Consider the following 12,280-nt stretch of genomic DNA (forward strand, 5'->3'; position numbering starts at 1 on the left):
ACAGGTGGACTCCAATTAAGTCGTAAAAACATCTCAAGCAATATCAGGAGAAACTAAATGTACCTCAGCTTACTTTTGGGTGTCATATCAAAGGGCTTGCACACTTGTGTACATATGATATTTTTTCATTTAGATTTTCTTTTAATTAGCACAATTTTTTTGCTATTTTGTGTATAATTTTTAGACTGAAATTGAAGTCAATCTATTGTAGAATAAGTCTGTAACGTAATACATTGTGGAGAAGGTGAAACAGGTGTGCAGACTTTCTGGCTTGAATAGGAGGGCTTAGGTTCCTGCCTTAACACGTACCCTTCAGCAATATACCCTTCCTTTTCTTTGACTTCACTCACTGGTTTGTGATGCTGCTCCCAGTCTATTATCAATACAAACTTGGGTTTGTGAAGCTGTTCTCTTACCCTTCCATGCATCAAGAGATGTTAGCTGAGATGACCTCATCAAGAGAGTAATTTGGCATTTTGTAATTACAGAGCAGAGCGTAACAATGGCTTAAGTCTGAAAACGTGGTTTTGTTTTGATGACATTTTAGAGTCACTGGGAAACTGTCCTGATTTGATTGACAGGAAAAGTTGTGAGGGATCGGCGACAAGAAAAGTAATGTTTCTGTGTAAACCTGCATCTGAAATGTCTGCGGTTTCCGTGTGGTGGTTGAGACATGATCCCCCTAAGACTCAATCTGTGCAATTGCCTCAAGGCTGTCTCTGTCAAGCCAGGTAGCCACCCCCACCCTCCAAGACACAGGAATCAGATCTTTCCAGGCCACAGATATGCCAAATCAGAGATGGTTATACTAATTTTCATTTCCCAAAATACTGTAGTCACAGCCCTTTCACTTTGTTATATCTGTCACGACCCAGCCTGGTCTGCCCCGCCCCCTGCTATCAGTGCTCTCTATTGTCCACAGCTGAGGTAGCAGAGTCTGCGCAGGTGTGAGGAATCAGGCCTTGATGAACTGCACCATAAGAAGGCCTTGGCGCAGTGTTCAAGAGGCTTACTCTCCGCGACGTTGCGTTTGTTTGTTTAACATGTGTACACTTCTGAGACACCCGCTTGCACAACACTTTGATTTTAGACAATTATACTGACTGTTTCTACTGTACTTTAATAAATGTAATTTTTACTATACAACCTTGCGTGTCAAACTCCCGTTCATGTCACATGCAAGAGCCAGCTTGTGACATACTACATGTATGAGTTAAAGTACTACTAGTTTTTTGATTTATTTTTTTCATACAATCAAGAAAATCAATTAAAACCAAGATATGAGTGGACAAAATTCAACACATTTACAAATGAAGCAAGGTTTTTCATGACTATTTTAATTTAATTGAATTCCATTAGAAATCAGGTCAGTTTACATATTAAGTTTGCCCCTTTAAGAAACGTGGTTAAATTTGCATCTACTTTAAGACTGCAGTTTGAAGTTGCTGATTTGAAAAGAGGTACGTATGCTATACTAAATGTATTTATAAGTGATTAACCCACAAAGCTATGGTATAATGATGACATAACGGTGTATATACTCAAAGATTGTGAACTGCAACATGTGATACAAACAATGTGATATTTAATGCATGTATCTTGTTTGTCATATGCCATGAGGTCTAGCATACATTTTCCCTCTGCTAACAGGCTAATATCCAGTGTGTTTGACGACTGCATGTTGCAGACTGTCTGTTGTATGTTAATGTGTTCAGTGTACGGAGCTCCACTTCGCTGGAACAAAACATCATAACTTCAGTGCGTGGCCATTTCTTGCCCAGCAAACAGACTCACACAGAACGCAACGCAGGACTTGTTACAATGATGCCATGATCCGGATAAAATGATTGACTTTTTGGCTCTGGTCACCCTGATGATGGGCCACTTGGAAGGTTGTTCAGGGATATAAGAAAAGCCTTTCCAGTCCGAATTTCATAATTTCTTTCCAAATGCTTTATTGATGTCTGCGTAAAGCTTTTATGTCTAAATATAAGTATTACTTGAACTCGACAGTTTCATTATTTTTAGTGATGATTTTCAACTTGTGTGAATATTAAGTTTTAAATAAATATTTGTACGTTTTCATCACTTTGACATTTCTTTCCCTTTACTTAAAATAATACTACTTTCACTTGTGTCTCTTTGGTATCTGCTAGCTTTTGCAACTCATTAATAAATGCCTTGTAAAGCATAGCAAGTCCTCACTTAAGATGGGCTCACACCATGTAGTCAACTAATCAGTATTAACTCATGAGTTAAGCATGAATTTAAGTGTTGTTAAGTGTTTGTTAAAGATGCATTAACACTTACTATCCGTAGGCATATTTCTGTCCAAATAGAAGAATACATGTGTGTGTCCGGGTTATGTTTGCAACTCTTTGTAAATGTAGAGAGGCCAGGGTAATGACCAGTTTCACTTGTCGACTACGCCACCCAGAGGAGTTATGCTCCCCTTAGGAACTAAATGAGACTATTGCTAACTGAAAGTCCTCAACGCACATGAGCATTCAGTAGCCTGTTCATACACAGCAACACAGGTTCGTGCAAGGATAAAGCAGAGACAGGTTTCTATTACAAAAATAATGTATTTCTTTTATTGAATAAGTTAGGTTACATTGGGTTTCTTTGAACTACGGGAGAAGTTCTCCGCTGGTCATCACACATACACAATGACAGGATTGACACCACAAAACATAGGCAGGAGAGTGGCTTACCAGAGGGGGGCAATCTGTCTAGGAGGGGGGGTCCAAGGGACCACACGAGAACACACTGCACTGCACACCCGGGTGACCCAACACTGCAAAGATGGTCACACACATGCAAATACCCACCACCAGGTGCCAGGCCTCCCTACTGACAGTACCAAACTCTTGCAACAAAAAGGACAACCAGAAAACAAACACAAAAGAACAACCACACGTAGTACACAAATCAAGCCTCTGGAGACCAACAGACGGCCTTCCCCGTCGGACTGATTGGGCAGTAAAAGAACGCGTAGTAGCACGCAGTTAAGCACGGCAAAACAATACACCCCCAAATGGGCACTTCAAGCACCTTAAAATTATAGCACTGCAAAAAATAAACAGTCAAAGTGTTATGTGCCCAGTCACAGGGGTAAGTTCAAAAGGAGAAACAAAATGCACCTCAGCTTACTTTTGGGTGTCATATCAAAGGGCTTGCACACTTGTGTACATATGATATTTTACATTTAGATTTTCATTTAATTAGCAAAAATTTTCACTTCATCATTATGGGCTATTTTTTGTATCATTTTTAGACTAAAATTGAATTCAATCTGTTGTAGAATATGTCTGTAACGTAATACATCGTGGAGGAGGTGAAATTGGTGTGCACACTTTCCGGCTTGAATAGGAGGGCTTAGGTTCCTGCCTTAACACGTACCCTTCAGCAATATACCCTTCAAAGTGTTATGTGCCCAGTCACAGGGGTAAGTTCGCCACTGGTGAGGCTTTACAGAAGGCAACAAGGACAGGGTACGAACAACAAAACGTGCAGACAATGGAGACTTACAAACATTAAATGAAAACAAAGTGATCCCCACCGACACTCATAAACACCCGCACGCACACACACGCGCCTGTTACCGTTTAGATGAGCTGGCAGCACGCACGCAGTGAAACAATAATCAAGAATCCATGGACAAATATATAACGAAAAAACGGAACTTTAAGTAGAAACAAAACAGCAGCTGGTGACAGAAGGCAGCCTCAATTGCCGTCAGCCGGCAATCTAATGGAAGCACAAAATATGGGAAGCAAGTATTAGTGCATCTGTAATTGAACTACGATAAAACCAAAGTTAAAAGAGTGACCTAATACAGCCAGGGATCAACCGTGACGTCAGTCAGGTGTGACAACACACCTCAGGCTTAAAGGTACAGACACTCCAATTCCAACCCACTACATAAAGCATAGAAAGTGCTCACTTTAGATGGGCTCACACAATATACTTGACTAACCAGCAGTAACTCCTGAATTAATCATGGATTACATTATTGGTAAATATTTGTAACATATGTATTAACACCCCAGCTATTAGTTTAGGCCCATTTCTAAATCATAACATTTTATTTAAGGCATGGACAAATGTAGGTCTAGATCTAGGTTAATAGATCATTCATGAACGATGAATGAAAAAACACTCATAAACGTTTAACATGGGCTTGCTTACTATGAACATACCATTTACTAACTGAATTTACAAATGCTTTACTGATTAAAATGAATGCAGGAACTATGATTTACAAATGATGAACAAAGAAATTACTAATAGTTTGCAAATAGTTTATAAAGGGACAATTATGTAATTATTTTTTTTTCCACAATACTTATTATAAGGTTTTGCCCGTTGAAAGGAGAAGAGATATCCTCAAGAGAAGCCAGGTGAGTTGGAAGATGGTTTGAAATCCAATGCCATGAGGTTCCTAACGGCTATAAATGTCAAAGTATCGCAATAAACATAATTTAAACATATCAAACTTATAAACATAATTTAGGACAGCCTTATTTACTATGAACAAACAATTCAAGAGTGTGTGTACAAATGCTTTATTGATGAGAATTAACATAGGAGCAATGCTTTTCAAATGATGAATAAAGCATTTAGTTTTAGTTTGCAACTGGTTTATAATGGGAACATGATTTAACTTATAAATGGTTGTTTTGTTATTAATAAAAAAAATTAGATCAGCTTATTTACTATGAAAAAAAAACATTAATAATTGTGTGAACAAATGCTTTACTAACGATTAATTATGAATGAACAATAAATAACTAATGGTGAACAAACCATTACCCAACAGGTAACAAATGCTTAATTAATGATTATTACACGGCTCTTCTTAATCCTGTAGAATGCTTCATTCACTTGAAGGGGGCTTTCCAACGTTCTGCGGTCAATTATTAATCGATATTTGACCGTTGCTATGCATTAATGACCGCTGTCAAGGAAAGTGGCCTTTTTGCCCCTGATTCATGTTTTTCGTAGCACTCCGGAAGTAGTCCGGTAACTTATTTAAGACTTTCAGCGGACGGTTGAGCAGCTGTGTTCTAAAGAATGTTCAACATCTTTGAAGTTCAACGTCTTTAGCAAACTATTTCTTTGCTTTTTAACTCTACGAATGGTAACAAATAAATTGTAAAAAGACACACTGTTTTAAGTTATTTTCGTTTTGGCAAGTAGCCGTGTAATAAGCGGGATAATGTATAGAACGCCGGTCATTATCGGGAAAATAAGCCCCTTCAGGGTGAAGCAACAGGCTGTTCGCCCTGTCGGGGCTTATTTTCCCGATACTGACCGGTGTTCTATACATTATCCCATTGTGTGTAGTTATTATAAAGTGTTACCAGAATTTTGACCACATGGGCGTCTAATTTTTTGCTGTAGTGTTTCTCTGGTTGACTCATATATGCTTTATCTATACGTCTATAGGAATTATAGAATTGTCCACACTTCTGAACTATTGAATTGTAGACTAAATATACACATTGATTCTATTCTATTCAATTCTACTCTATTGCCTCGCATACTAATTGAGGTTCTGAATCCTCTTGCCATTTTCAGGCCAGTGCTTCACCATGACAACCTGGGATTAGGGTGGATTAGGCCACAAATGGATCCTCTTATAATACTGTATGGGCTATGGGATTATAGATGATGCAATGTGGTATTGCAAGAGTTCATGGGTACATTAAACCAGGTGAAATGTCTTGACACTAAGAAATATTGGTCATCAAGGTTAATTATTGAGCAAAAACCTAAGATTGTGTTATTGTCATACATAGTTGTCATTTATACGTAGTGCCATTGACTTTAGTTGGTCTGTGCAGCCATGTTTTGTAGCCTTTTATCCTGCACTTACAAATTTGCACTTGAATCCAGTATAGATATCTGAGCATTTCCTATTTTCTGTAAGTGATGGTACGTTTGCACCTGTGTATCGTATCTGTGCATGAGTTTGAAAGAATTACACACATGTTTACAGTGCTATTCACGTCCTTTTTTATTGTCTCTGAGAGGCTCATTGTACAGGACTTAAAGAAACAGAGGTGGATTCTCCAATTAAGCAGGGGCTTTTGCTTGTGACAGAGGCTGGCTCTGGAGATGATCAGGTTCTCTTTGGGTTTGGACCTGTGGGACCCACACAGAAGTCGGGCCAGATCGGTCCCAGTGGAGACAGCTGTCAGGTGTGCTTTGTGTAGATGGTTTATTTTAGGATGGCTTGAGCTGATGAGCTAGAGGAAGATGACAACACCACCCCGTCGACCACCTCCTCCACGACTGTGATGACCTTAGTGGTGGTGGTGGTGGTGGAGGAGGAGGATGAGGCTGACATGCCACTGTAAGGGAAAAAGAGAAGACAATTCACATTGAGTCTCTCATCTGTGCAATGCTGACATGGTGTCACCTCACAGTTTATACACAGAGTTTATGAAGACTTTTTCTGACAAAAATCATCCCGGATATTTATTTAGTTTTTCCCAATTCTATATGTTTCTTTCATTTTCCACTCAGATTTAATTGTTTCCTGTTGCTGAGTCATTAGTTAATTTGCCAAAAGCTACTAAATGATTAGCATACCCTGCACTTGCAACTGCCCCTCCGTCCATGAGTCTTCTGTACTCTCCGATCTCCATCTCCAGTCTGGTCTTGATGTTCAGGAGCATGGAGTACTCTTGTCCCTGGCGTTCCAGGTCCCCGCGGAGCTGCATCAGCTGACCTTCCAGGCTGCCAACCTGCATCTGGTAGCCTGAGAGCATGCCGGAGTAGCGTGACTGCGTCTCATGCAATGTGGCCTCCATCGATGCTTTCTGTCGGGATTTGGGAGTGAGGAGAGTTGGTATTAGATTTTTTCTTTTTTTCTTATTTAACTGGTGTATCACAGTTATATGTGAGTATACCAGTGTAGTGTTTCCATGGCAGAACAATGGCATGAACTACATTGATTAGAACAGGAGTGGGGTGGAAGTTCAAGGCTCGCAGTGGTGGGACACAGTAGGATTTCCTTGAAATCGTTACAGATTGACCGTATGGCCTGACTTGCCACCTTCAATGAGACAACATGTAACATTAGAATTGTTTACATTTACATTTAGTCATTAAGCAGACGCTTTTGTCCAAAGCATCTATAGAGAGAGAACAGTCAAGCTACGAGCAATATTAACCTGGTGTAACAATAAATACTACTTTACATAACAAATAGAAAACCGAAATTGAAGAGAAAAAGAAGAAGTTAAGCACTAGTCGAAGTGCTAGTTAGGAAGGGAGGTGCTCTCTGAAGAGTTGGGTCTTCAAAAGCTTTTTTAAGTTAGAGAGGGACTCCCCTGCTCTGGTAGTGCTAGGCAGTTCATTCCACCAACGTGGAACTACAAATAAGAATAGTCTGGATTGCCGTACTTGCACAGACGGCAGAACCAAATAAAGCTCACTAGACAAGCACAACATCCAGGGTGCAAAATGAACAGAGTTGACATGTGACTGTGTGCAATGGTTCTGTGTTTCGGTGCTTATGGGTAGGCTCACCATGCTCATTAGAGACTGAAGTTCGATTTCCAGGGACTGAACTGAGCTCTTCACAGTGTTGATCTCGGACCTGCTGGTCTGAAGGGTCTCTGTGCTCTTAACAACCTCCTTGTTCACTTCCTCTGACTGCAAAACAGCAGCAAAAAGAGAACACATTATGTGAGAAAGGACTTTAGCTAATTTATTTCACAATGTTACAAAACAAGTCACCATTGGAGTATAGTACCTCAAAACGTATTGTTTTGACGCTATACATACATAATATTGAATTGAATTGAGCGGAGGGTCATGAATGCATAGGTCTAGAGGCTGATATAGCAAATTCTGATCTGGCAAAAAATGTAATCTCTATGAGTGTGTGTGTGCACACTGGGGGTATATGTGCATGTGTAAATGTGGATGTCATCTACCTTAGCCTGGAACCAAGACTCAAGTTCCTTCTGGTTTTTGGATGAGACTGCCTCGTAGTGTTGACGGATATCTGCCATGATCTTGGTGAGGTCCTCCTGAGGTGCAGCGTCCACCTCTACGTTGACCTGTCCGGTCAACCCGGCACGCATGGACAACAGCTCCTAAAACAGAATTAGTTTTATTAAAAATGAGATGTAGCTTTCTTTACTACTAGGATTAACAACGTGCTACTGTAAGACAGACAGTGTCACTCCTTTCAAGACTTTACCAAGGCTCAACTGAAGCCACTTCTGCCAGTGCAAGAACTGATAGTCAGTGAGTAAGTGAATGAGAAATCTACACCTATGCCCAGGGAGGGTGCATTACAGAGTGGCTTGGGAACTATGTGTTATCTGTCACTGCCACCTGCTCTGCACAGCAAGCTAAGACAGAAAGCCAGTCTTGTTTGTGCCCTGAGGCCTCAGAGCAGGTTGGGCTCGGGCATACAGACTTCCTCGTGGCCCTGCCCGAACTTAATTCCTGTGTATTAGTTTTGTTCCTGTTTGCTGTTGTCACCTCCTCGTGGTTCTTCTTGAGATAGATAAGCTCTTCTTGCAGGGCGGTGATCTGCATGACGATGTCGTTCCTAGAGTAGTTCAGCTCATCCAGCACTCTCTTCAGCCCGGCGATGTCTGCCTCCACTGACTGCCTCATGGTCAACTCTGTCTCATACCTTATAGAGATGGCAATTGATGGGATAATCAACAAACAAAACATGTACGATAAATACCCAAAAAGTAAGCTCATTATGCTGGTTTAAATGCATTCCACAAAAAAAAATGTGTTTCATAGAGAACATACAGAGTAGAACAGTGGAAAGTTAGGTATTTTACACACACACAATTTGATGGCATAGGATACACAAATCAGGCTGAATAATTTGAATGTAATATTTTACACGCATTAAATTTTAATTCAATATCAAATAAGATGGTCACATCTATCTATTTCCATCAAGCGCCTAGAGACAATTGTATTGTTATGGCGCTATATGAATACAATTGAATTGAATTGTATCTTTTGGAGTAAACCTAGAAACTGTTTTTTTTTGGTCTTTTGGAGTAAACTAAACAACAGGATTTATATGTTCTTGTGCGCAAACCTACTTGACCCTGAAGTCGTCCATGGCGAGGCTGGCGTTGTCAACGGCCAGGTGCACAGAACCCTTCAGCTGAATGGCACCCTGGATCTGAACACATCAGGAACTCATCAGGAAACACATATACAAATGCATAATGTACTTATTGCTTGCTATTGCAAGAGAAACGATCCTTATTTGTTTCAAAATCACAAGTTTAGCATGAGAGGAAAGCACAGTGTGTCTCTGTTGCAGATGGAGGCTAATTTGAGGAGCTCACCTGGGCCTGGAGGTCGCTAATGGAGACCATGAAGCTGCTGTAGTCGTGGCCAGAAGGGGATGAAGGCCGAAACTGTCTGATCTTCAGCTCAAGCTCTGCGTTGGCCTTCTCCAGGACCTGCACCTTGGCCAGGTAGGCAGCCAGACGTTCATTGAGGTTCTGCATTGTGAACTTCTCATTGCCAATGACGCCTCCTCCAGACCCCGCTACGGCACCACCTCCAAAGCCGGCACCCCCTCCAAAGCCGGCACCCCCTCCAAAGCCGGCACCACCTCCAAACCCGGCACCACCTCCGAACCCCCCGCCGAATCCAGCTGCACCACCCAGACTGGAGGCGCTGGACATGCGCACCCCGGAACCGCCGGCACCACCGTACACGCTGCCTGCCCTCATCATGCGGCCACCGCCCCCTGCGGACATGGAGACTCGGGAGGAGCCTACGGAGAATCCACCTCCACCGAAGGAGGAACGGCTGGCGAAGAGTGTTGCCATGACGAAGAGGCTGGATGGGTACTCTGGCTCTGACGGGAGAGAAGTGAGTGTTGAGACGACACTGTGAGGGACCTTTTATCCTCCGCCACACAGACGCGTCAGCTCCTGTAAACCGACTCCCCCTCCCCTGCACCTGGCCAGCCCACATGTGCATCAGGTCCCAAATGATGCGAGGGATATCGCCATGAGGCTTTGGATAAAAGCGTCTGCTAAATGACAAAATGTAAATCTCTCGAAGCTGGCTTTGATATAAGTTTCAGCACGTCCACTGGCAAACGACACAATGACTCATGTGAGAATGTGACGAATGACAAAAGGGTGACGAATACAACATATAAATCTTAGTGGAACTGCGTGACAGGACTTAGAGCTGAATGTTCAGCGCATCTCTTCTCTCTACCACTGACCTTTAAACAAATATGGTCCAAGCCGGATGGTCTGCACACTTCTTTAAACTTCTCCACGTTTTATAACCTTACAGACTTATACTACAATAGATTGAGATTTTTTTTTGCCTCAAACATCTACACACAGTAGCCAATAATGACGAAGTTAAAACAGGTTTTTATACAGGTTTTGCACAAGACACTGTACACTTAGCCTTATACTTGGTTTCTGCACTTTTGGCAGTGATTCCCGCTTCAAGGCGTGTCGGGAAAGACGCTTCAAGCAGCACACTTGTTTATTGGCATTTTTACTCATCCCTCTTGGCATACCCTTGCAAACTCCCTCAGGTTGGATGGAAAGCGTCGGTACACAGCCCTTTTCAGTTCTTCTCACAGATGTTCAATTGGATTCAGATCTTAGCTCTGGCTGGGCCACTCAAGGACATGCACAGTGTTTCTCCGAAGCCACTCCTTTGTTCTCTTGGCTGTGTGTTTCGGGTCGTTGTCATGTTGGAAGGTAAACCTTCAGCCCAGTCTGAGGTCCAGAGCGCTCCGGAGCAGGTAAGAAAAGGTGTACTTAACTGCATTCATCTTTCCCTCTATCAGGACTAGTCGCCCCGTTCCCGCTGCTGAAAAACATCCCCACATCATGATGCTGCCACCGCAATGCTTCACTGAAGGGATGGTATTAGACAGTTCATGAACGGTGTCTGGTTTTCTCCAGAAATGACACTTGGTCTTCAGGCCAAAAAGTTACATTTTGGTTTCATCAGACCAGAGAATCTTGTTTCTCCTGGTTTGAGAGACCTCTAGGTGCCCTTTGGCAAACTCCAAACGGGCTGTGATTTTTAGTTTTAGCATTTTGTGTTTTAGTAAGGAGGGGCTTCTTCCGTCTGGCCACTGCTCAGTTTGTCCAGGCGGCCAGGTCTACAAAGATTCTTGGTGTTTCCAAACTTCTTTTATTCTTCCTGTTTCTGAGGTCTGCAGATAATTCCTTTGACCCCATGGCTTGGAGTTTGCTCTGACATGCACTGTCAACTGTGGGGCCTTATATAGGCAGCTGTTGGTAATCCCCAATCATGTCCAATCAATTGAATTCATCACAGGTGGACTCCAATTAAGTCGTAAAAACATCTCAAGCAATATCAGGAGAAACAAAATGTACCTCAGCTTACTTTTGGGTGTCATATCAAAGGGCTTGCACACTTGTGTACATATGATATTTTACATTTAGATTTGTTTTGCTATTTTGTGTATAATTTTTAGACTGAAATTGAAGTCAATCTATTGTAGAATATGTCTGTAATGTAATACATCGTGGAGAAGGTGAAATTGGTGTGCAGACTTTCCGGCTTGAATAGGAGGGCTTAGGTTCCTGCCTTAACACGTACCCTTCAGCAATATACCCTTTCTTTTCTTTTACTTTGCTCACTGGTTTGTGATGCTGCTCCCAATCTATTATCAATACAAACTTGGGTTTGTGATGCTGCTCTCTTACACATCCATGCATCAAGAGATGTTACCTGAGATGAACTCATCAAGAGAGTCATTTGGCATTTTGTAATTACAGAGCACATTATTAAGTTAATTATTAAGCAAAAACCTAAGATTGTGCTATTGTCATACAAAGTCATTTATAGTGCCATTGACTTTAGTTGGTCTGTGCAGCCATGTTTTGTAGCCTTTTATCCTGCGCTTACAAATTTGCACTTGAATCCAGTGTAGATATCTGAGCATATCCTATTTCTGTAAGTGATGGTACGTTTGCACCTGTGTATCGTATCTGTGCATGAGTTTGAAAGAATTACACACACGTTTACAGTGCTATTCATGTTTTTTATTGGCTCAAACACTGAGAGGCTCATTGTACAGGACTTAAAGAAACGGAGGTGGATTCTCAAATTAAGCAGGGGCTTTTGCTCGTGACAGAGGCTGGCTCTGGAGATGATCAGGTTCTCTTTGGGTTTGGACCTGTGGGACCCACACAGAACTCGGGCCAGATCGGTCCCTGAGCAGACAGCTGTCAGGTGTGCTTTCTGTAAATGGTTTAGT

At 41.8% G+C, this 12,280-nt stretch overlaps 1 protein-coding gene across 1 annotated transcript; it reads right to left on the reverse strand.

Annotated features, from left to right (window-relative positions):
* Nucleotides 1-6,226: 6,226 nt before the first annotated feature.
* LOC308379189 (keratin, type I cytoskeletal 50 kDa-like) lies at nucleotides 6,227-9,770 on the reverse strand (the record flags this gene model as incomplete). Its single annotated transcript, XM_080856247.1, has 7 exons — nucleotides 6,227-6,359; nucleotides 6,601-6,830; nucleotides 7,543-7,668; nucleotides 7,953-8,114; nucleotides 8,509-8,665; nucleotides 9,099-9,181; nucleotides 9,351-9,770. 7 exons carry the CDS (start codon nucleotides 9,768-9,770, stop codon nucleotides 6,227-6,229), a joined length of 1,311 nt encoding a protein of 436 aa, XP_080712373.1.
* Nucleotides 9,771-12,280: the final 2,510 nt, after the last annotated feature.

This window comes from Sprattus sprattus, assembly GCF_963457725.1.
Source record: "Sprattus sprattus genome assembly, chromosome: 18".
Classification (NCBI taxonomy): Eukaryota; Metazoa; Chordata; class Actinopteri; order Clupeiformes; family Clupeidae; genus Sprattus; species Sprattus sprattus.